Below are 24,298 nucleotides of genomic sequence, written 5' to 3' on the forward strand. Positions count from 1 at the left end.
ACCAGAATCCGGCCTCAGTCAGGACCTGAAATATCCGCCCGTGACTCCCTCCCGCCCGCATGCTTTCTTTCCCTCTCTTTCCCTCTTCTTCCAACATCCATCTCGGCCAGATTCACGCTTCCTCTCTCCTCGCGAAAGCTCTCTGGAGACCAGGCAGCCAGACATTGCTCTGACACTGTCCTACCCACCTACCTAACCACACTTATTCACATCACGCACTACCTACTTACTTACTACTCTAGTCTCTAGGAGGTAGTAGTAGTGGTAGATATTCATTCTTTTCGTATTCATCCGTCTTCACTCTGACATCTCACCCCAACGTATACCGGCGGTCATAAACTATTAGCTCCGAGAAGTTGACATTCCTAACCAATTACTTACACACTGCCACTGGAACCACCAATTTTGGTATGCTTTGTCAGCCTGCAATAAGTAACCTTGATATACTAAGAGACCAAGCAGCTGAAGTCAACTTGATACACTTTATACCTATACCAAAAAAAACTGGACTCCACATCTGACACACTCATCCAACTTGGACCTGACCCTCCCCAGGTCTCGAGTTGGCGACAGCAAAGTCTTCCCACCCTTGTTGGTGTTCGTTGGTGCAGGTGATACGCTGTCCATCATTTCGGAGCCATCCACAGACGCCTAGGTAGTGCTCAAGGTGTATTCTAACGGGCCTTTCCACTTGACCAAGTCCTATAATCACCATGTCGTCCATGTCTCGCAACAGCTCTGTTAACTCCCTTATGGGATTTTCCGTTAATCAGCCCGCTATCGGTGCCCCTCTGCAATTCTTTCCGGCCATGGGTTCCAAGCAGCTCGATGAGATGATTGATGCGTACGTTCCTGGAGACGCTTCTATCCTCGAAAAGAGAACTGCTGTTTCTATGGAGTTTTTCCAGCACTCCATAGCTACCGGCGAGCTATTCAAGTTCTTCATGGTTTACCCAACTCTTCCTTCCGCCAACACGTCTCCCATAATGGACTCCGACTACCAGTCTAGCTTTACTAGCTCTCCCGCTATGTCCGACAGCCAATGGAACACCCCATACAGTACATCCTCCCGAATGACGTCTCCCTCGACTTCTAAGAAGGTGGCTGCTGCCAATGATTTCTCTAACTTACCGGGTATGAAGATCATGACGAAGGATGGTCGGGACGTAACGAACTCTGCCTCGCGCGGCTGCAAGACGAAGGAGCAGAGAGACCATGCTCACTTGATGAGAATGCTGAAGGCATGCGATTCGTGCAGGAGAAAGAAGACGAAATGTGACCCTAGCCACAAGAGGCCCGCTGCTGGCACATCTTCCGGAAAGATAACCAAGAAAGCGAGCAAGGCTCCTCGTACGGCGCCCGCGGCACCAGCAGCACACCCACCTATAACTGCCAAAGAAGCCTCAATTAGCGCTGACTTTGACCAAATCTTCACTGCATCATTGCCGTCACTCGAATTCTCCGCTGAGTCTTTTGACCTTCCTACAGATACTTTCTCTATGGAATGGGATCAATTCATTCAATATGACGAGGAACCGACAGAGGCAATCCCGTACAATTACGACTTCTTCCTTGACCCAGCTGGCTATTTCTCGCCGGGTACTACTGCGTCATTCTCATCATCCTCTACCTCACCATCACAAGTACCAATTACTCCGATTGACCGGGATGTAAATATTACCGACACTACTACTGACGGCCATAACCACAAGCCGATTCTACCATACTTAATTCCGGGAGGAGTCGAGGCTGGAAGCAACTATGTGGATTTCAACCTATACTCACCACAATCATCATTCCTCGATGAGGATCTAGATTTGATGAAAGAAGTTGCAGCTTCACCTATTCAATCGCAACGGCTAGAAAGGCACCGTCACAAGATTACCAACGTTCGTCATGAGACGTCAAGCAATTTGATGCATGAAGCTGGCGCCAACACAAGCTTCCTTGACCAGACATGTTCTTATCGACAAAACGTAATTTCTGACGCAATTGGGGACGGCATCTTCTATGGCGTAACTGATCACATGAATCATTGGCCAGGCCGCGCGGTAGCCGTGAATGCTATTGATCGTGGCGGTGTACTAGATGCTCAGAATGCAGAATGTAATTCTGGTTCACGCACCCAGTCAAGAGAGGCACCACTGACGAGGGTTTCTGAACCATTGGCCGCTGGCTATCATATACTTGAAACTGGCACATCTGAAGGCCTCTATGGGCGCAATGCAATATCTGAACAGGGACTACCAAGGCTACTGTCCGGCCGTGATAGACTACAGACACCAATTGAGGTGAATACTGCAGAACGTGGTGCCGAGCGCCAGATGAGCGTCCAGGAAGCATCCCTAGTTAGGGAACCCCTTCGTCTGAACGAGGCCGTTTCTATGACGCGTGCCGACACATCATCCCCACAAACCTATGCAGACCAAGCCTATGACGGAGCCGTTCCAAGTAGGACTTCACTATATGCCACCACGGCATCAAGCCTCCCGGCTCACGCACCGCTCGAACAAGTCGAGGTAAGAAGTAGTCCACTCCCTACCGTCGGCCTTCGACTAACTGTGTCAAAGGATTATGTACACTTCACTCGCAATCGGGCGCCTGTACTCAACGAGAGGCCGTCACCATTGCCGATCACAGCAAGCCGGAGACCCACGAGATCATCGACCAGCGAAGAGAACAGACAAGCGACATGGCTCGATGAGCAGACAAGTCGACCTTTAACCTCTAGTGCAGCTCTCCATCCAATTGTAGAGCAAGGAAGCTCATCCGTGCCATGGAATTCGGGTAGCGAAGGACAACTCGCAACCAGAGTGAGCCGGAGCTTCTCTACTTCGGCTGCTCTCGCGGGCCCATCTGACACACTACCACCCATGTCTGTTATTGCCGGACTCGGATTCCTCTCCGTGGTTGTTTCGCTTGTATCAGCTCGTGCCAACAACGCGAGACACAACGGCCTCACCAGGCCTGCGCAGCCACTATGGCACAAGACTACGATTGCTGGAGCCGCTGCTAGAGCAGTTCTCCTACTATGTGCTTCACAAAATATCCTGTCATGGTCCGCATCCTTCCTGTTGATGGGTTCATTAGCGATCTGTGCTATGACTGGCTTCAGCCAGACCCAGCACCAGGCTTCTTCACGGAATGCCAGACCGAAGGCATTCAACTTCTCTCCCTCACACACTCTTCCCAACACGAAACGACCTCATATCGACGTGATCGATGAATTCAAATCTACCTGTACCAAGATCTTGCGCATAGTACGATGCAACCCTAAAGGGATGCTGATACCCAGCGCATATTTTCAAAGTCGACAGACGGACAGAACTCGAACACCTTGTACAAGAGATCTCACACCCCATGTGAAATCTCTTGTATAAGAGAGTGACCTTGTTCTGCGAAGTCTGATTACCATTGTCATTGCTGTTCAATATCTATTTCTTTTTTATATAGTACATATGATACCCAGGTCATGCTAAGCATAGCCCAAAAGTTGTCGAGAAGAAGAGAGGGGGGAATAGGAGAGCTCCGGTCAAGTTTGAGTCGTCACAATGCAACGACGACGTTCCTTCTTAGTACTCGAGATAACCCCTTCGCTCTATCTCACTAGGTATTTAGATTAGATCAATACGGAGCCTCACCTCCTCGCTTATTAAACTGCTAGACTTTGAATTGAGTGAGAAGATGTTTTGCGACTTGCCCTTGTTACGGTTATCTACCTATATACCACCTAAGCTCTGAGACGCTAGTTGTCAGAATGACGAATGCATACACACCCCAATCCTAGGCTACGCTGAGATATTTACAACAATTCCCAGTATATGCCTGACTCCGTACTTTTCAATCGACGTTTTGTTCTCTTCTACCTTTTCGTTGCTGGAACTGCACGACACGTGCGCGATGACGGGTCGAATACATCATTTCCACTGCCCGCTCGTTGTGTTCCGTATAGACGGAGGTGGTTACGTCACAACTGAGGAGAACGAAGGGCTATATAGTCCAGGCGTACTTACTTAGATATTTGGTGACAATCAACGTATTGGAACAGGATTGAATTCGTTTTTCTATCTCTGCACATTTCGTTTTTTCTATCATCTAGAAGCTATTCTACTATGGCTTCTTTGTAAATCATAACCACCTGCAATAGTACCAAGATATCTATCTATCTATATACTGCCCATTTGACCTACATTAGGTCAAGTGGTAACATCGTACGGGTTGTATATATTGAGAAAACTACGATTTCACCGCCTTACGGTTCAAATAAAGTAATAGGTAGGCAAAATGCGTCCGACACGCCATCTCCATATCAACCCGTCGCGGCGCATTCCGCTCCTCCGCGAGCAGAAGAGTCCGGAAGATGCGCCGCAGAATCTAAAGGCGAGCAAGATACACACGCACCCTACATCCACATCCACATCCACACCAGCGCCCTTATCCGGCGCAGCAAAGCCCGCCGACGCGAGCGTGTACTTCATCGGCAACGCCACGACCATCATCGAATGGCAGGGGCTCCGGATCCTCACGGACCCGAACTTCCTGCACGCCGGGGATCACGTCCATCTAGGGCCCGGCGTCACAGCGCAGCGGCTGAAGAACCCCGTTGTCGATCTGCATGAGCTACCGCCCATCGACTTAGTGCTGTTAAGCCATTACCATGAAGATCATTTCGATAAGCTGGTGGAGGAGAAGCTGAACCGCGATTTCACTATTGTTAGTACGCCGCATGCTAAGGGGTGTTTGACCTCTGAGGCGAAGGTCGGTGGGGATGGGGCTGGGCCGTTTCGTGCTGTCCACGGTGCGTGATTCTTTACCTATTCATTAGATCATAAGCATCCATACCTTAGGACTTGGGTGTAGCTTTCGTCCATGTTATACAGAGGGCCGGTAGTGAGAATCCGAGAACCGCGACTGACATGTTTGATCTCAGACATTGATACCTTTGAGAGTCTGATGCTCCATATCGACGGTCCGAAACAAGACGGACATGCGGAGGTCCCCGTGGTGAAAATTACGGCCATGCCAGGAGAGCACGTCCCTCCTGGCCCGCTGGCGGCGGCGAACAACCTCCTAGGCGCCGTGCCACCTACCAACGGGTGGCTGGTCGAGATGGCGTGGCGGCCCAGCGCGACGGAGGTAGATTCCTCACTGATCGACCCCGGATACAGGATCTACATCTCGGGGGACACGTTATTCGTGGACGAACTCAAGGAGATACCGAAGTTCATCGAGGAGCAGCAAGAACTGGCGCGGCAACGGCACCCGCACTCGCACTCTGCCGCGAACGACAACACCCGGATCGATCTCATGATCGTCCACCTGGGCGGGACGACGATCCCGGGCCCGCATATGCCGCTGCTCATGGTCACGATGGACGCGAAGCAGGGCGTCGAGCTCATGAAGTTGCTGAACCCGGACCTGACGATGCCGGTGCACTTTGATGACTATAGCGTGTTTTTGTCGCCGCTGGAGGACTTCAAGACCGAGGTGGCGAATATGGGCGAGGAGTGGAGGGATAGGGTCGTTTATTTGGAGCGGGGCGAACAGTTCAACTTTGAGGTCCGCGGGGTCGAAATGAAGAAAGATGGCCCGCGCTGATATGTAGGATACCTACCTTTAGATGCTGGGGGCAATTACATATCCTCGTATCATATTTCGTAATATGAGACGCTAAAGGATGTGATGAGTGTCCCTACCTGTTTTGTTGGTTGTTGAGCTGAAATAAAAGTATTACAGTACCCACCAGTGTTGTAGAATCGGTTTGGAGGCGGAGTCTTTCAAGGTTGATAAGTGCCTTGGGCGCCATCAATTTTCAGGGTGATACATAACATATCTAGTAGGCGAGGGAGAAATGAGACTAATGACCATCATCACCTATTCTGATATATTAACTTCTCAATTGTGATGGCGGCTCGCGACGTGTTTCCTACTAGAACCTTAGAACATGAACGCCTACCGACTGGTAAGGATGGAAGCAAGTTAGTCCTCCTAGGTACTGTTAGCGCTTCCTGTGGTGCTGCTAGTCTAGTCGTACACTGTTTCAGCACCTTGGGATACAAATCCGCAGACCACTACAACATGAAACTCTATGGAATTTGAGATTACCTAGTAGCAAAGGTAATAGATATTTCTAAAATGACAAATTGACAAGACATAGTGGTTAAAGAGTTATTTCAGTGCCATCATTACCTGATGTACAGATGATATGTGCCAAGTCCACTTCCATACCTGGTGCCTACGTAGGTACTTGTAGGTAGGTATCGTTACATCCACCAAGTACTGTGCATGTACTAGGTATGTATGTATGAGCGCTCTTAGGGCTCTTAAGTACATGTAAGGTGCTTATCTGCTTATCACCCCACAGTCTGGCTTGGGGTCACCCTTTCCCCCACCTCCCCACCTTCTCTCTCTTGGGACATGAACCAAGGAAAAATAGAAATAAAAATTAACCTACAGTTGGAGAGATAGATGCTTCATCTCAGCCTCAACAGAGTCTAAATCCTCATCGCTTACATACCTATCCTACTTCGCTTACTTATATGGCGAAATTAATTCAATTGCGACCTCTTATAGAGACTTAAATTGGCCTAAATTTATCTGATATCTGAATTGAGGTATGCAGCTATCTCAGATGACCAATTTACTTCTTCTCTATTCGGTATATCCGAGTCTCCTTAACCGCACCCCTCTTCGCAGTTGTTAATCTTTTTGTAGAGAAACCTGCCCCGTTCTCTCCTTGTATGGCGCTTCTATTCCAATCTCATGTTGATAAGTGTAACATTTGGTTAAAATACTTGGTTGATGAAATCTCTTATACGTTATCATCGGTATATTGGGTGCGAATGCGCTGCCTCCAACACCTACCCTCCTTACCCACACCCCGAGGTACCTACCTAACAACATTAGCAAGCAATCAAGCAAGCAAACTTGGCGCTATCGCGTGACCTCTATAGGTACCTACCGGGCCAGGGGTGCAATTCTCTTATAAGAGCCGTCGATGTACTTTGGCATTGTTCGCTGTTGCTGAGGTCAAAAAGAGGAGAAGGAGCGACAGCAGCAGCAGCAGCAAGCAAGCAAGCGACAGACCAAGCTTGGGAAGTAGCGAGACAAGTGAACAGTAGAGAAAGAAGTCGCTGCTCAGCAGAAACAGAAAAACACAATGGCGGGCCACAATTTCTCGCGTTACGTCTTGAACCTCTGGTCCGCAGTGTTTGCACCCTTCAACTTCATCTTCACCCACATCTGGCGCCTCTACACTCGAGCAATCGAGAAGAGGGACATTGCATCCCTGTCGCCCTCACAACCCTCGGCTTCACCCACGTCCACTTCGCCTACTTCTGTCGCATCTCATGCTGCGACAACAGACAGTGCAACGCCTACAACGACAATAGCAGCAGGCTCCTCTTCTGCGCCGTCTGTGTCTCCTCTCGGCCTGCATCGTCTGCATGATCAGCACTCGTCACACTCGATCGTCGACGAAGACCTGCCAGATCACACCACCCCCAACGGCGTCGATAGCGGGAACAGCGACACGGACCTCGATTCCACTGTCACCTCATCTTCACACGACCATCAGCATCGCGAGTTAAGAGACATGGCGAAAAAACGCGGGGGCCGGGGACGAGGTGGTGTTAAGCCCTCCCTCCACCAAGCTACGACCGTGAATCCTGTGGCCCCAGTCACTCCAGCTACAGCTACCGGTACAATCACTGATGATACAGTCAAAGACTGGACTGCATCTTCTACCCAGTCAGACCCAGGTGCTTCAGGTGACACGAGTTTGACTCCAATCCACCCCAACAGCCCTGCCTTCACTCCATCCAAACGAGAAAGCAACGGGATCCGAGGTCGCAGCTCAGCCATACCACAGCAGAAGCAGCCTGCTGACGACAGCAAAGAGAACCTTGTGTTCCCTAAACATGATGATTCCGTATCGCGTGCTGTTCAATCAGGCTCTCCAGCACTGCCGCTGCTCGCTGTGATGAATAGCACAAGAGAGGCTCGGAAAACGGATACCCGCAGCGACACAGACTTTGATTCATCTAGCACCGCTCATACAACCAATACTGTGTATGACGAAAGTTCTACATCCTTATCAGAGGCCGACCAACTCCATGTTGTCGCTGATCGTCTTACTCTAGGTGATGCGCCCTCCGCCAAACACATCGTTCAGAGAACTTTGAATGATGCCACATCTGCAGCTGAAGCTTCAGCTTTGCCAGTCCCTCTTGTTGTAGCAGTTCCAATTCTGCCTCAGCTTCAGACTACGCATGGCGAACATCAGACGCTGTCAGCTCCCTCTTTGCCTGGATTAATCGAGCCCACGACCGATGAGGGGAGAGCTGAACGTGAATATCACCTTAGATTTATGCGTGCAGCTCTTGATATGGTAAGTCGTTTATCTTGTGTTGCCGCTTCTATTGTTTGTGCGAACAGGTATATGCATCCTAAATTGCATTGCTTAGAGTTTATCACTTTGTTTCTTCATTTTTCGCTATGAGTATGTAGCTAATGAGTATACAGGGCGACCTGGCTCTTAGAACCAATGAAACACCAGTTGGCTGTGTACTTGTGTATAAAGGAAGAGTTATTGCGAGGGGTATGAACGCGACCAACGTCACTCGCAACGGTACTCGGCATGCCGAGTTTATGGCATTATCTGCATTACTTTCCCGCCGACAGTCGAGTGATATCAAGGTGACTGATATCAACATGGATCTCGATGAAGCGGCCTGGGGCGATGTTGACCCTAGAGATGGCCACATCTATCCTTATGGCCAGAAGCTTCATCCTGCGCCTATTGTTGACCGTTCTATCATCTCCGAGTGTGTACTATACGTCACAGTCGAGCCTTGTGTCATGTGCGCCTCCCTTCTCCGCCAACTTGGCATTAAGAAGGTCTATTTTGGTGCTGTGAATGACAAGTTTGGGGGAACAGGCGGCGTCTTTCGTGTGCATATGAATTCGAAGCCAGTACCTATCCCAAAAGACCGCCCTTATCAGCTAGGGTATGGCCCTCAAGACCTTAGTCTCATATCCAAGGGCAAGGCTGTAGCTTTACCCCGTGATGATGATGAAGGTGATGGTGGCAATGTAGAACGTGGATACCCCGTAGAAGGTGGCTATCTTCGGGATGATGCAGTCTCCCTGCTCCGACGATTCTACGTTCAGGAGAATGGCCGAGGTAAGTCAATGGATGAGGTCTAGTCTACTAGTACGAAACTAACCTCAGTCTCTTCTAGCACCACAACCCCGCAAAAAGGAAGGTAGAGCTGCTCGACTTTACGCAGCTATGGAAGGCCAAAACAAACCTACCAACACATCTGACCTCTCTGATAACGGCCCTGAGACGCCTGTTGAAATTGAAGCCCCTGTGGCCCTAAATGGCAAACCAGAATCGGCAATCAGTGTTGTATGTGTCTGAAACCGCTGTCTGCGGTTCCTATGTCTGTCATTAGATAGGGACTTGCCGGACAAGTTCGCTGTAGTATAATAACTTAGATATGGATTGACGCTCACGACCGCATATGGGGCTAAGATGCTCCTGGAGTCCTGGATTGCTTTTCTTAAGAGGAACATCACGAATCGGAACGAGATGCATGATACAGGACGGAATACACAAGATGAGGCAACTACGTATTGCCCATAGACATATACATAGAATAGAAGATACCAATAGCGCTACGTTGCGCTGTAATGTTGGTCTACTCGTCCCTCCTATTATATGAATGTGCCACACGGCGGAAAACCCCCAATGCCTCCAAGTTGTTCACCCATCCTGTCCCTTGTAGTGTGCTTGTTGATTATCCGTCGGGCTGTCTAGTCTAATAAGTAGAGAGAGTAAAGTATCAAACACAAATGCCTTTCCAAACGAAGGATATCAAATTGGTTCTTACGGGTAATATCCATCAGCCAATTGAACTCTCATTCATCTATTTCTGCTTCGAATGACGATTGATGTACCCTAGCGGCACTAGATGATTCGTGATGCTGAGCCTTAGGCTCTGTATCAGCATCATATCTCTATCTCTAATCATCGTACATTTCCTCCTTCGCTTCTACCTTTCGCTTACCGGTCAGGGAATTCGTAACACATGTCACCCCTACTTTTAAGACCTTATGTTAAAAAGATGGGACCGTGGTGATGAAAGCGACCGCGGGGGACATGATCGTTAGGGGGGTTATATGGCAACATCAACCCTTATCACGGAAAAAATCTCTCGGATGAGGAGACTAGTCATATCGCCCATTCCATTACATTTAGTTTAGCGAATAAGATATATCTAATGACTCGTTTTATACTCATAGAGTAGTATGTAGCTAGGATCGCCATGCAGCCTCTGCCTGAAAGCATGCTACGTGATTCGTGGCAGCGTCTCTCATCATAGCTGGCGTGTGACGGTACACTTAAGGTATCGTGTATCAGATCAAGTGATACTCGTAATGAACTGCTCCCGTTCTACAGTACTTCGCATATAGGTTGGGATCATCGCGATCGGACGCAACGATGGTCTTACTTGGCAAATATCGCTGCGGAATTTGTATATTACGAAAGGCCTATCTCTCTGACTCTCTATGTAGCTTTGTTGCTAAGTTAAATAAAGGCATTGAATCTGATCTATATGAACTGTGAGAGTATCGGTCACAGGCGTCGACGAGGCCCAGCCGAGTATCGATAGCACAGTAAGGGCTCAATTTGGATCAGATTCACAGTACGAATATATGTAGGATATGATCAGACAGCTTCCCGCCTCATAACATTAATTGTTTGCCTGACATCATTATCACACCATTGGGGTACGTAGTCCTTCGATCCTCATACAGCACCATATTTTCCTGGCTTCAACATGTTTCATACGCTGATGATAGCCCAGCTGCACGGAAACACTCGAGTACGGAAGAGGCCCATCTAGCTCAAAGCATTTTGTGACATAAGCATGATGCTCTGGTCACTGACAAGGATGACGAGGGGGTTTTAACATCCTGCTAGCCTGAAATTCCAAGTCATCGTTAGGATACGGGGCTGTGAAGCATCAATACGTGTTTTCGCGTCTGCTATAAGACAGATACCGCGTCTCTCCATGATCTATTAACTAGGGGGGCAGATGATTATATCCTTAGTTCCACCAGCGGCTAAAGAGTAGCAATGAAGGCCACTTGTAGCTGGAGGCGTCACATACTTACCCAAATCGGCCTAGAAGAGGCGCTGCACAGAATGCGTGAAGATATTCCCTCAGGACTCGAGAATGCCAGAACGGAGGGTTCCAATATCCTAGCCGATGCTGTCACATCAACACCCCACTAATCCTTTTATGTATCTTCAGACATTGGCCAAATTGAGCAAGAACATAATGCAATCTGGGGTTTCGCCTTTTTACCCATCGTCAGCATCGTGGCAAATCCGAACTACGGTCGCTACTGAGGATAGCGGCCACTATATAGCGTTCATGTTGACATTGTATAAAATCATATCATACTAGATCTAATCCTTGACCATCTTCATGGCTTGATAACTCTGTGAAAGATGTCCTACTTCCCATCTTAAAATACTGATGTAGTTTCAAGGAAAAGAAGAGAGGCAACTGTGCTATAAGTCTGTGTGTACGCTGGCCTGAGGACATGGAACTTTGATGCTTCTCTTCAAAATACATTTGTAGTAGAAATACACAGCTCTGCGTGATACGGGGCTTTGCTTGGGACGGTTCATCTGGTATCGCAACAGAAGGTAGGCACACTGTTGGATAGCAATGCATATATGTACACTGGTCGTCCTCGTCTCAATGATTCTTGGCGCGTTGTCGATGCAAACAGAACGGAGGATGGCATCTAAGCGGCGGAATTCACATGACAGTCACATATGCCAGTCGCCTCTATAAACTGAAGAGAGATATCACGTTGTTTACCAAGATGTGCGGTGCAGTCTTGACCAAATATCACTGAGTTCCCCTTGCTCCGTGCGGTGGGTACGTTGCCGCCAGACGGAGACCCGGCACCAGTGTTTAGTTTTGATGATGTGTACGTAGTCACCTCACCACACCCTACGCCAGGGGTGGTCTCATGCCAACACTCGACAATAACCCGCCAACGCATTCAAAAACCTCATCGTTCACTACCTACAAATGGCGATGGATCCACTATTGCAATGTTGGTATACTCGCAGAGCAGAGCCATAACTGTATTGAGCCATCCATAGCGCCCAGGTGACCAAACTGCATATCGTAAATGGGTGAAGGGGCGTTACCCGAATCCGTCACCCCCCGCTTCAATGCAGATGGAACGAACAGTCACTCGTGGACATGTCAACGGCAGATTACCTTCAGCTTTCCGTTTGATGTTTGCTTACGCTCGTTAGATCGACTTGCGACTACAGCTATCGTAAAGTTGGGTTACTGTAGTGGCAGCCACAACAGAACCATAGCGCCTCAAAAGAGAGACATGGCTTGTAGTTAGCCAAGACCTCCATGAAATCATATACACTACCCTCATCTCTGGCAATATCCCGTGGGAGTCCAGGCTCGAGAAGACTGAGACGATGCAAGCAGTAGCCCAATGAGGAGGTAATACGACTAGCTCAAACTATGAGAATAAGTAGTTATGCATCTAGCCCAAGCACCACACTCTAGGCAAGACGGAAGTTATGTTGGTTGGACCAACATGTTGAGAGGACACTCCTCTATCTCGGGATGATGATGGTGAAGTAGCAGACAAAGGGTTAGCCTGTTGGATGCGAGCATCTCGCGGTACTGCTAGCCGGTGCGAGAATGAGGGTAGGAATAGTATTGGCCGTATATAGCCGTGGATGACGGGAGGCCGGGGGCGTCGGAATGGTAAGAAGGAATAATCCGAGAGACACGACAGGCGGCCGTGTGGTGTTTTGTCACGTCTCTGAGGCCGAGACCACCTCCAACCCCTGACGACTTAGCTGAGATAGCAGATAAGCACGTCGCTCACGTAGTCACGCACCCCGTATCCGTACCGGAGTGAGAAAGCGATCGAGCAGATAGACATACAGACCAGAAGACGGCGCGGCAGAGCAGAGGAGTAGAGGAGTAGGCAACGGGTATTGTAGCGGGTATCGATGTATACATATATGTAATGACTTATTTAAGAGGTGGCACTTTCGACCTTCTCAGCCCTCCAACCAACCCTCCCTCCTCCTTCTTCTGCCTTTCCCCGAAATTGAGCCATCCACGGTCCCAGGACCGCCCATTTTCCCTTAGTTCCGGGTCCCCATCTTTTTCATCTCTTCCATTACTACATCAATGCAAACCTTGCAAACTCTATCATTCCGCCATCAGCATCGTCTTCTACAACATCTTCTCTTCCTCACCACCTTGTCTCCTGCCCGGACTCGACGATCTATGCCCGAGTCTCAAACGCCCGTCATCTATCGTATTCTATACGCTCACGCCTCTACGACTACATTCATCCCCACAGCGGCGTTGCGCAACACCAATACCGACCATCTACTGGTCTCCTCCCAACGCCAGCCTCAATCATCTCTGCTGCGCTTTGACTCACCTGAGTGAACTGCAGAGTAAATCATTTGCAATCACATACCACCGGTGCATATACACCTACCTTTTCTTTCACACTTGTTTTTAGCTCAACCCTGACCACTTGAACCCCTGGCCCACAACATAAGTGGCCATTACATTACACCTTTCGAATAGGTCGGCTTAGAGAATCAGAAACGGTATTATTCAACCTCATCCCAACTCTTAAAGTTTGGCCAAGGAGTCTCATCCATTTCGTCTCCCCCTTGACACAAACATCTCCAGACCCTGCCCCTCACATTGGACAGCTCTGTGCCGTTACACCCACGTCTTTCGATTTGGATCTACCAGCTGGAATCTTGGCTAGACAAGAACGGGAATCACTTCAAAGGAGTCGACCCCTTCCGACAACTCCCCTGGACTATGATACTGGTTCAGCAGGAAACTCCACCGGTGAATTAAGCATCACCGTGATTTCCGGAAGTCGTTTCGCGGATATTAGCTGGTTGTCCTAGATCATCCAGGCTTAGCTCATCCTCTCTGTAACTCTCCCCACATAGCCACATCTCACTGAATCCGCCTGGAACCCTCACTCTGATTTGAAGAAGGCAATAGACAGCATAACACAGTCCAGCCATAAGTGATTGGCCACACCGAGTTCTTGCTGATCACGGCCAAAACCAGTGAGCAACGTGCGCTCGGGTTTTAGGACGTTTCCCGTAAGTCAAGGCCCGCGCCCGCAAGGGAGGGATATGTGGTAGATTAGTTAGTTTGCCCGTTGTCTTCTTCTCACTCCCCAAGACTTTCACTCTAACGAACGCTACCATCAGCCCTTCATCTCAATACGGTCGCGTTTGTAGGACAGACGGCCCGCCATTGGCCGACAAGTTCCGAGTCTTGTCTTTCTGGGATATCTTGCTTTCTTCCCTTTCTCCTGTCTCCTTTTTCTTATCCTTCCTCTTCAGCTACATTCTTTCTCGCTCGGCCCAGCCAACAACCAAAGACATCTACACGTCTGCACATCTACACATCTACATACCTGGGACTATACCTAAGTAAAAGGACGGTAACCGGTGAGAACGGGGAGCCAGACGAATCAATAAGCCTGACCAACCGGGGGCAGTCCTAACCTAGCCGCTCTGCTAACGAGGACCGGGCTGTCTGAGTAATAAACGACCCCAAATCCCATTCCTCACCATCCTACCTCTTAGGTTTGAGTTCTCCACTTACCCATACCACCCTTACCACCTGTCCTGGCCACCCACCGGCCAATACCTCCCGCTCTTGGCCCCCGGTCCTGCATATCTCGTGCTCGTACCTCTTAAAAACAACACCAACTCCAAAACGCGTCCCCAGTCTTCCCCCATCACGATATCACGATATCTACTGCCCGCTGCCCACTGCCACCACCGCCGCCACCACCATAACTGGCTCCAGCCGCCTACCGGCGCGTCGGTCAAGATGCAATCCCTTGAAACTCTGTCGCCGCCGCGCGACCTTTCATCTGAGGCTAGCTTTGGTGCTCCAGCAGACACTTTCTCCAACGTCGCGTCGCTCAGCTCGACACCACCCACCACCGTCGCCGACGACGCGAGTCTTGCTTCGGACACTCCTAAGAACGAGATCGCTTTGCCAATTGGTGTCGTAGACGATGTTACCGAGACCACCATTGTAGACGAGCACTCCGAGGTTTCTGACTCTATTGTCATCACTACTACAACAGAGATCCTCACTACTCCCCCACAATCCGCCGAACCCCCGAAACTCACACACACAAACGCCGGCGACAGCGTGTCTAGCACACCTGCGTCTGAACGTTCGCGAAGGCCACGTCTTAGCGCCCCTATATATAATCTGGCCAAGCTTGCGGGGACCTCTTCACATGGCAAGCGACGGTCGAAAGGCGATCAAGTTGCTGACCGCAAGAGACGATCAAGCATCGATCCCAAAGTGGGCACAAGTGCAGAAGGAAATAATGGCACTGAAATCACCAAGCCCAAATCAACCCCAACCAAGGACACTATACATGCGTCTGATGCGCATTCTCCAGCCATGCGCGGCGACAAGTCTCCAAAGCCGGCCATGTCGAAGAAACGAGAAGAAGCGGTCCCAAGCGCCTCCAAACGGATCGCAACACGTGCATCTGGTCTTGAAACCGAGACACTGGCTCATAAACTCTCGAACCTGGGCAAGAGGGGGAGAAAGACATTCGAAAAGGGCGTCACAAAAATGTCACGAGAACTGAGGAGGCTACAAGACACCAACGAGTTTTCGAAAATCGACACGCGACCAGTTCTATATACGACTTGGGCCAATGGTAAATATGTGGATCCATCAGTACCTCAGGAGCCCCCTACCAAGAAGATCAAGTTGCAAGATGATTCTGCATATGACGTACCGGAAATGGAGGAAGAAAACGTGATAGAAGAGCCTGCCCCCAAGAAACGGCGCGTAAAGAAGTGGTTGGATCGTGGTCTATATGCTGGCCAGGAAGCTCCGACAGATATCTTCAAGGGCCTCACAGCCGCGGAGAAGAAGAAGCTGACGCAATTCCCGGAATTGACACAAAACACCAAAACAAACAAGACGTTACCAGCACCCATGTTCCTTGGGCTACGCATGTTGATGGAGGGGAGGGATTTCAAGCTTCCGTTTGATTTATGTAACCCGCTTCCACCAGGACAGCCAAAACCGGATGAATGGAGGAAGATGACAAAAAGTGAGTTGGAGCTGCGATGAGTCTCTTAAGATTGCATTTAACAATTAATTCTATGACAGATCGATTTGTGGGTGATGCAGCCGCTTACTGGAAGAAGACACCTCACTTTAAAGACTATCAATCGAAGTGTGTGTGCACGCCTGAAGACGGCTGCGGTGAAACGTGCCAGAACAGAATTATGCTCTATGAGTGTGATGCGACCAATTGCAATGTAGGGGAGCACCTCTGCCAGAATCGCGCATTCGCGAGGCTGCAAGAGAGGACCAAGGCCGGTGGCAAGTACCGAGTTGGAGTAGAAGTCATCAAAACATCTGATCGAGGCTATGGCATCCGTGCCAACCGCTGTTTTCAAGCGAATCAGATTATCATGGAGTATACGGGTGAGATTATTACCGAGGAGGAATGTGACCGCCGGATGAATGAGAAATATAAGGACAATGAAGTAAGTGTGCCCCTATCCTGATTGAAGCCATAGAATCAAGGTTGACCGTACAAGTGTTATTATCTGATGTCATATGACCAAAATATGATCATCGACGCGACGACAGGTAGTATCGCTCGTTTCGTCAATCATTCATGTCAGCCAAATTGCCACATGGTCAAATGGATTGTTTCCGGGCAACCACGAATGGCCTTGTTTGCCGGTGATCGAGATATCATGACTGGCGAGGAACTCACCTATGACTACAATTTTGACCCCTTCTCAGCTAAGAACGTGCAGAAGTGTCTTTGTGGTAGCCCGAACTGCCGAGGCGTTCTCGGACCCAGACCCAAGGAAACCAAGCCGCCGAAGCCGTCCAAAGAAGAGTTGGCGAAGGCGGCAAAGAAGAGTGCTAAAGGAGGCAAACGAAAGCTCAAGGAAGTTCTTGGTGAGCTAGAGTACACTGAGACCAACACGGCGAAGAAGCGGAAGGTGAAGACGCCAGCAGGTATCAAGGCCTTAGCTACCGGGGTGAAGCGAACTACAAGCCTTAAGGTAGCAACGAAGGGTGCAACAGCGGTGATCAAGCGTAGCGTGTCCAGCATTTCTGTGAGTGCCAAGGCCGCACTGGGCAAAAAGGAGAAGTCACCATCCAAAAAGATCACCAAGGTATCGAAATCGAAGGCTGTAATTAAGTCTTATGGCAAGGCTAAATCACCAATGAAGAAGACCGCCAAAACTCCACGTGCCACACCCAAAGCGAAGACAAAGACACCAGCGAGTAAAACGAGCCCTAGCATCACCGCTGCCACTGCTGAAATGGTCAAGCCTAGCGGAGGCGATACTCCGCAAGCGACCACGCCGACCAAGGCGACTAGCAGCAAGAGTGATGCTGTCGTGTCGCCTTCACCACGGAAAGCCATTGATATACCTCGAATACGACTAGTTAACTCACCACACGCGGCCTGAGAATTGATTGACTGAGTCATGGTCAACTGTATTAGTTGCCAATATTCGGTTGGTTTTTTTTTCGGGGTCTGTGGTCCTCAAGAATGTGTACTATACGCATGTGAAAACTATTTTCAACCGGAGTATGCCTTATGCCGGAGTCGGACGGTGCATTCTGGATTCATTATCAGTTTTGCTTCAGGTTCTACTCTGCTCTAAAGAGCTTTTCCAAGCTGCTACTACGGCGACATGAGGCCACGGAGTTACTGTTTAGGGCGATCCTGAAGGCTTCATGAAAGGCCGGACACCTGGAAGCCACGCGACTCTCTTGTCTTCTAAATTTGCGGCGCAATATTATATCGCTCAATATCGCTCCCATCACATTCGCTCACAAGGTGCGAGTGTCATTTAACATTCACTAGGACGAGCCCATCAAGCCATGAGAATCTGCATCCACAGAAAATAGAGGACGAGATTCTGTCTCCGTGAATACACACATACATGTACAATATCATTAAACCATCTTTATTATCTCCTTTTCTACACCCTTCGATATTCGAAACTCGGTATCCCTTTCAACCAAAGATGCCCCGTAGTATGCGAGTGCTAAATGTAGACTCGTACCCCGGAATAGAACAAGCAGACAAAAAAGAGCCAAGGGAGGAATCAGAGAAGGGAGTCGAGGCGATATCGGTTTTGGTTCTGATTTGACATGATTTGTCTCGACGGGGGCGGGGGAAGTCAAATCGTGGGATGGGACGGGAAAGGAAACAAGACGAAACGGATAAGTACATGGTATCAAGCAATCAATCAGTCAACCAATTGATCAATCAACGGCGTTCGTATCGAGAGTGAGTGGGAGTCGTCGGAGTTTAGGGGTTCTTTGACTTCTGGCATTTGGACAATATATGTAGTTATCTGATTACATTACCATTTCTAATTATCTGCTTATGGTGAATTTGTTGTTGTGTGAATGTGTACCTACGGGAGTGTCTTAATGTGGTATGTTGCGGTGATATACCTATACATGAGTAGGTTTGAATGAGAGGTGAGTAAGGTGAGCTGAAAATGGAATGGATTTGTGCCACCGAGGTTACAGAGATGAGATTCAGATAGGTAGCATGTTCTGGAGAGCTTTGTTTGGGAAAAGAAGAGGGGGGAGAGAGAAGGGGATGGATTGTTGGGCGCTCTAGGTTCATGAGTTGGAGGGTGCTTACTTACTGCCTTGTGAGATTGGATTTATGAGGCGGCATGGTTAGGTTCTTTGGCTGGGAAGAGTGCGAAATACCTAGGTATAGGAAGCATATTGCGCGTGAGTGCGACGAAGACTGGACCAAGCCTTGGTATTTAGATTGAGATTTTGCTAACCGGAGAGTTGTATATAACTATATACATGATGCTGTCTTAGGTAGTCTAGTCCCCCGCTTTTCGCCAACCTAAGCCCCACTAGGAGAACGCGTCGGTGTGTGGCGCTGGGGATCTTAAGTAAGGAGATAATTAGGTAGGTGGCGCTAGCCTAGGTGTAGATTTGGGGGACAATGGTTTAATTGATTTTGGTCAGCAACAAGACCGGGAAACCAGCTGCGGGCGGCCTCCTGGGGCGGCGAACATGTGTGAACGTTATATGTACTATGTGAATTGGGGGTCTGATAGCCCCGAGCCCCGGATCGACGGGCGCTGCAGCGAGCGGCTTTGGACCCCCCCGGCGATAAAAGGGACTCCGGGTGGCTTGGCGCCGAGCGAGACCCCGCGGCTCGATTGCGTATGACATGGAGGCTGTGTCGACAGAGGCGGGATGGGGTTGGCTGTTGAAGCCTGCTTGGTATGCTATGGTCTTCGTTCTGGATCATATGGACGACCTGTGCTGTGGGGTTTGCACGTCACCTGAGGTTATCTGGTTAGATAATCAACCGACGACGACGACGACGACGACCGACCGACCGACGCGCGCGCATCTGCTCACCGCGTCGATGGTGATGGTGACTGGCCTATGTACACTAACTCCATGAGGTAGCTGCATGTGTGTGGCACAGCGCACGAACGCCTTCATATCTACCCCTACCCAACCTTATAACTTCTTTTGCATAGGCGCACTCGTGACATTGGACTACTAGATAGGTCCTGTATGGGCATATAGGTATTCATGAGAGGTGTTCTTAAGCATCTTATTATTGTAGATAGCCATGGTAAGTCTGCAAGTACCTAACTAGGCCCCCGGCCCCCGAAGCGGGCTGAAGAGAGAGAGTGACAGGTGGACTCGAATAGGCAGCTATGTCCCTAGGCAATGTCCATATTGGGGCACTTTTAACGGTTAACGGCAGCCAATCTCGGTCGGTCGGTTGGTCTCAGGGTCACCCTTTAGCCCCGTCTACAGCGTACCTAGTACCTATACATGCGGTAAGGGTACCTATATGTAGCCAATGGAATATCCTCAGTAACAAACAGCCTTGCCTTTGATATTCGTCTTGATCGCCTGGGTAAGAAATTTCTACTCGAATCATCAAAACCACAACATCATAATGGAATTATATTAGGTTATGTTCCATATCAATTATATACCTGTTTATATAGTACTATAGAAAGAAAGCGATACATTAGGTATCTCCTCACCGAGCGCGGCCACCTAAGTGTATTCTCCAACGCTTGCTTGTACAACCGGTACTTACGTGGTAGGTAGTACCGGCACTCGTTGCTGCACCGGCGATGTACCTACCTAGACTAGTACCTCCATATCACCTGCTGTAGATAGGTAGATATATGTGCCTTACCTAAATCAGGTACTCCCCCCCTTGTCTTAGGTACATCCGCGTAGACCCTATTAAGCTCTGGACAACTTCCTGTTTGGAAACATTTCTGCGACAATCTCCTGCCAACAACAAACGCCCCCTGCTCTACCTACTTACTTACTACGTACTTACTTATACACACTGGAGTCACTTGAGTCACCAGAAAGCTGAAAAGCTGAAAAGCTAAAGCTCTCTAGCAGATTCTGCAACACGCAGGTCCGCGCCACGCCAGCCTGTCTTTTGCCATACACTGCTAGACAGATAGACAACAGTGCGCCGCCCTACTCTAATAGATCTCTAGCTCGTCGGCACTGGCATCATGAAGTCGCTTAAGATGAGCAAGGTGTTCAACACCATCAAGAGAAAGAATACCAGCGGTACGTCGGGGCGTTATGACCCGCCACCGTCAAGCATGCCCGCCCCTTTTAAGTCCTTCGCTAACCTCCGCCTTTGCGCCTCATCGTGTAGGATTAGATGTCTCGGTTAATTCAGACGATACCAGCCCCGAAGCCGTCGCCGTCCGCAGTGTGGTGTGTCATCGTCTGCTTTCTTCTTCTTCCTCTCTTTCATCTGAACGTCCCCTTCTATATGCCACATGGCGCCCGGCGACGACCATCACCTGACTATCCCCAACTAGAAATCCTTCTGCGAGTCAAACGGCCCAAACAGCGTTGAAGACGAGGTCATCTACCTACCATCCATTGTTGAAGCCGCCGAATCATCACCCAGTGCCGCCAAACATTGCGCCGATATCATACGCGACTATCTGAAGAAGGACTATGTCACACGGCCCGATTTCCAGTACAATGCCCTCATGCTCGTCCGCATTCTTGCCGATAACCCCGGCCCCACGTTTACCCGTAACCTCGACCAAGAGTTCGCCAAGACGGCCAAAGATCTGTTGAAGAACACACGCAACGAGCGGGTGCGACAAATGCTCATGGAGACACTGACATCTTTTGAGGCGACCAAATTCTACGATGAAGGCTTGACACCCTTGATCGAGATGTGGAAAAAGGAGAAGGAGAAGGCCCAAAAGTCATCATACTCGGTATGCCGAGATCCCGAGCGTCGATAAGAGGAACAGCTTGGAAATGTGTTTCTAATCATTTGTGACAGGCACCTATCCAATCCTACCTGCGTCAACAATCGCGTCAGCCTCCACCCCAGGCCATGGACATGATGACAGCGGCACCAGTGGACCGCCATTCGCAAAATTACTTTGCGCGCAACCACCGCGTTCGTTCACTTCCAGAGCCCGTCGAGCTTGCTGGTCGCCTGGAAGAAGCCCGGACATCTGCAGGGCTATTGCAGCAGGTCGTGACTAACACGCCACCCGGCGAAATTCTCGATAATGATTTGATCAAAGAGTTCGCAGAACGTTGCAAGAGCGCGAGTCGCAGTATACAGGGATACATGGCCTCGGAAAACCCGACCCCTGATAATGAGACAATGGAATCTCTTATTGATACCAATGAGCAGCTGCAAAACGCATTAAATCTTCATCAGCGTGCTATGCTCAACGCGCGGAAACATGTTGAATCTCTGGCATCCGACAATCATGACCTCGTGAGCTTGGACTCTAGGCAGACGCCGACGAATGACCGGGAATTCGGGCTTTCTAGGAGGCCGTCACCCCCCGATACCGGTTTGGGTATACATATATCTCATGCCTCTGGTTCGAGGCAGCCTGCCCGGGAGACGAATGGGAAAGGCAAAGGGCGCGAGTATGAACCCTTAACATATGCTGGTTCCTCCGCCGGTCCCTCAAGGTCACGTACTCCTCCGGCAGATGAGGATCCATTCCGAGATCCCGAAGAGCAGACAAGCTCAGCCACAGCTAAGGGATCTTCGAGCCGCTACCTCGATCAAGAGCCAAGACTTGCCTTTGAGCCCTTCCACCCTGGTTTTGATACTACACCTTCCTATGCCGGTAGGCAAGATAGTGCAGTAGGCAAGGAAGCAAGTGAGTAACATCTTTCAATCGACATCCTCTTAGATCGCAGTTTCTTTCAAAGTAGTGATGCACAATATCCTTAAGTGGCAGTGGGCTGACCTAGAATGTTGTATAGTGCACGGCGCTGTTGAGAACTCTTCATCCGGAAAAGCTAATGATGTAGCTTTGGCATCACAAACTCGTATCAGCAGTGATGACGATAGTCTCTACGGCGCTTCAGGGTCAAGGCAAAAGGAGCCTATCTACCGGTACTAAGATGGGTTGGGCGAGTAGCTAACGGGCAAAAGCTGCTATCAATGTGGTCAAAACACCACTGTGGAATGACGCAGCATTAGGTGGAAGAAGCGGGGGAAACATCTAATACCATTTGTCTTTTTCTGTTTGGCTTTTTACTTCCTTCATGTTTTAAGTAATGTCTATGTGCGAGAACGAGCGATGATTAAAAAAGACAGATTAGGGAGGCAAAGCGAGATCCTCGTTTACTTGGGAGAGGTGTATGATGAACAAGTCAATACAGCGAAGCGAGCATGTGCATGAAAAGAGATATATTTTCCGATAAAGTGCAAACTTTGTGTGTTCAGCTTGAACGTATGGATGAGGTGGTGTGATATAAAGTGCAAAATACACTTATTGAGATGGACATCTGGGCAAGATGATTGTAGTATGTTATGTTAACTCTGGTTTAACTTACTGCCAATCAAATCAAGGGAGTTAAATATGAGGTCTGCGATTGGTTGGAGCTATGAATGCATACCTGTATGTATGTATGTACGTAACTAGTGGTGCTCTTAACTATATATGAATATGTATAAGTTATTTAAGAAAATAATTGAGTAAGCTTAATATAATATATATAAAGTTAAAAAATTAAAAGAAGGTTCTTAATTGCTTATATAAATGAGTAGAATTGGTTATAAAAACCCTCCTATTATTACCTTTAACGATATTAGCCTATTGTTTCTATCGCACTGTCATAATGTGCTGTTATGAATAAGAACTATTGTGCCGAGAACTTTTCATGGTGTTTGCTGGTTGAGCTCCTTCTATATGGTGCTTAAGTTTGTTTACTCTTTTATGATTTATAAGGAATAATATCTCTCGATAAACTAATATTTAATAAAAATTTAAAGGAGTATAGGTTATAGAGATATGCTGTAGTTACAACTCATAGGAAGTGGTCTTTAGGTTGGTTGATAGCATGTGTGGTATATATGGGCCGAGTTATAAACGATCTCAACTCATTGAGGTGAGGTTATTCAGATTGGACATATAAGGGCCATATTAATGGACGCGCAGCTTGGAGCGTTGATATGTTTGTATATGGGTATTTATATAAGTAAAAACCCTGCTTTACGACCACCCCCTATTACGACCACCCCCCCTACCTATTAATTACTTAACTTTTAAAGCGATTTTCTTAATGAATATATTATTTATAATGTTTTTTTTAATATTTTTAATTAAATTTATTATTTTTAACCTTAATAACCTTTTTTATATTAATATTTTTATATTTTAAAATATATTAATTAATAGCTTTATTAATATATATTAAATAATTATATAATTTATATTTTACCTTTTATATATATATTATATAAATAAAGTTATTATTAAGACTTATTTTAATTAATTTTTATTTAACCTTAATGTTTTTTTAAAGTTTAACTTTTAATACTTTAATTTTTACTTATAAAAATATAATAATTTTAGCTTTTTTATTAAAAGCCTTATTAACTTTTATAAAAAATAACTTTTATAATAAATTATTAAATAAAAAAAAGGTTTAAGCTAATTTTTATATATTAGTTTATAATTATTAACTTTTAAAGGGTATTTTAATTATAATTTTTAAAGCTATTTTTAATAGATTAAGTATAATAAATTATTTTTTAATTATAAATATTAATATTATTACTTTTATAATATTTTTTTTTAAATATTATATATTTTAAAAATAATAATATTTAT

The 24,298-nt window shown here is 47.9% G+C and overlaps 5 protein-coding genes across 5 annotated transcripts; all 5 read left to right on the forward strand.

Moving 5' to 3' along the window:
- Positions 1-69: 69 nt before the first annotated feature.
- On the forward strand, positions 70-3,820 carry F5B22DRAFT_477353 (uncharacterized protein). Its single transcript, XM_047972206.1, has 3 exons — positions 70-408; positions 463-2,519; positions 2,571-3,820. The coding sequence occupies exons 2-3, from the start codon at positions 714-716 to the stop codon at positions 3,378-3,380; spliced, it is 2,616 nt and encodes an 871-aa protein (XP_047826432.1). The 5' UTR covers positions 70-408; positions 463-713; the 3' UTR covers positions 3,381-3,820.
- F5B22DRAFT_660699 (Metallo-hydrolase/oxidoreductase) lies at positions 3,821-5,598 on the forward strand (the record flags this gene model as incomplete). Its single annotated transcript, XM_047980314.1, has 2 exons — positions 3,821-4,798; positions 4,931-5,598. The coding sequence occupies exons 1-2, from the start codon at positions 4,285-4,287 to the stop codon at positions 5,596-5,598; spliced, it is 1,182 nt and encodes a 393-aa protein (XP_047826433.1). The 5' UTR covers positions 3,821-4,284.
- A 1,433-nt stretch (positions 5,599-7,031) lies between these two features.
- On the forward strand, positions 7,032-9,439 carry F5B22DRAFT_477505 (uncharacterized protein). Its single transcript, XM_047972207.1, has 3 exons — positions 7,032-8,389; positions 8,524-9,184; positions 9,243-9,439. Exons 1-3 carry the CDS (start codon positions 7,160-7,162, stop codon positions 9,422-9,424), a joined length of 2,073 nt encoding a protein of 690 aa, XP_047826434.1. The 5' UTR covers positions 7,032-7,159; the 3' UTR covers positions 9,425-9,439.
- Positions 9,440-14,665: 5,226 nt separating this feature from the next.
- F5B22DRAFT_477555 (uncharacterized protein) lies at positions 14,666-17,845 on the forward strand. Its single transcript, XM_047972208.1, has 3 exons — positions 14,666-16,215; positions 16,275-16,657; positions 16,712-17,845. The coding sequence occupies exons 1-3, from the start codon at positions 14,958-14,960 to the stop codon at positions 17,603-17,605; spliced, it is 2,535 nt and encodes an 844-aa protein (XP_047826435.1). The 5' UTR covers positions 14,666-14,957; the 3' UTR covers positions 17,606-17,845.
- A 2,330-nt stretch (positions 17,846-20,175) lies between these two features.
- F5B22DRAFT_625129 (uncharacterized protein) lies at positions 20,176-23,166 on the forward strand. Its single transcript, XM_047976161.1, has 5 exons — positions 20,176-20,747; positions 20,839-20,900; positions 21,008-21,421; positions 21,490-22,336; positions 22,443-23,166. Exons 1-5 carry the CDS (start codon positions 20,690-20,692, stop codon positions 22,580-22,582), a joined length of 1,521 nt encoding a protein of 506 aa, XP_047826436.1. The 5' UTR covers positions 20,176-20,689; the 3' UTR covers positions 22,583-23,166.
- Positions 23,167-24,298: the final 1,132 nt, after the last annotated feature.

This window comes from Xylaria bambusicola, assembly GCF_022495145.1.
Source record: "Xylaria bambusicola strain CBS 139988 unplaced genomic scaffold F5B22scaffold_61, whole genome shotgun sequence".
Taxonomy (NCBI): domain Eukaryota; kingdom Fungi; phylum Ascomycota; class Sordariomycetes; order Xylariales; family Xylariaceae; genus Xylaria; species Xylaria bambusicola.

Excerpts from the sequence above, each read along its gene's own strand:
- F5B22DRAFT_477353 (XM_047972206.1), top strand. The coding sequence starts at position 714 with ATGTCGTCCATGTCTCGCAACAGCTCTGTTAACTCCCTTATGGGATTT. Across the intron at positions 2,520-2,570 it reads CACCGCTCGAACAAGTCGAG|GATTATGTACACTTCACTCG; the intron begins GTAAGAAGTAGT and ends ACTGTGTCAAAG.
- F5B22DRAFT_477505 (XM_047972207.1), top strand. The coding sequence starts at position 7,160 with ATGGCGGGCCACAATTTCTCGCGTTACGTCTTGAACCTCTGGTCCGCA. Across the intron at positions 8,390-8,523 it reads TGCGTGCAGCTCTTGATATG|GGCGACCTGGCTCTTAGAAC; the intron begins GTAAGTCGTTTA and ends ATGAGTATACAG. Across the intron at positions 9,185-9,242 it reads CGTTCAGGAGAATGGCCGAG|CACCACAACCCCGCAAAAAG; the intron begins GTAAGTCAATGG and ends AGTCTCTTCTAG.
- F5B22DRAFT_477555 (XM_047972208.1), top strand. The coding sequence starts at position 14,958 with ATGCAATCCCTTGAAACTCTGTCGCCGCCGCGCGACCTTTCATCTGAG. Across the intron at positions 16,216-16,274 it reads ATGGAGGAAGATGACAAAAA|ATCGATTTGTGGGTGATGCA; the intron begins GTGAGTTGGAGC and ends ATTCTATGACAG. Across the intron at positions 16,658-16,711 it reads AGAAATATAAGGACAATGAA|TGTTATTATCTGATGTCATA; the intron begins GTAAGTGTGCCC and ends TGACCGTACAAG.
- F5B22DRAFT_625129 (XM_047976161.1), top strand. The coding sequence starts at position 20,690 with ATGAAGTCGCTTAAGATGAGCAAGGTGTTCAACACCATCAAGAGAAAG. Across the intron at positions 20,748-20,838 it reads CAAGAGAAAGAATACCAGCG|GATTAGATGTCTCGGTTAAT; the intron begins GTACGTCGGGGC and ends CTCATCGTGTAG. Across the intron at positions 22,337-22,442 it reads TGCAGTAGGCAAGGAAGCAA|TGCACGGCGCTGTTGAGAAC; the intron begins GTGAGTAACATC and ends AATGTTGTATAG.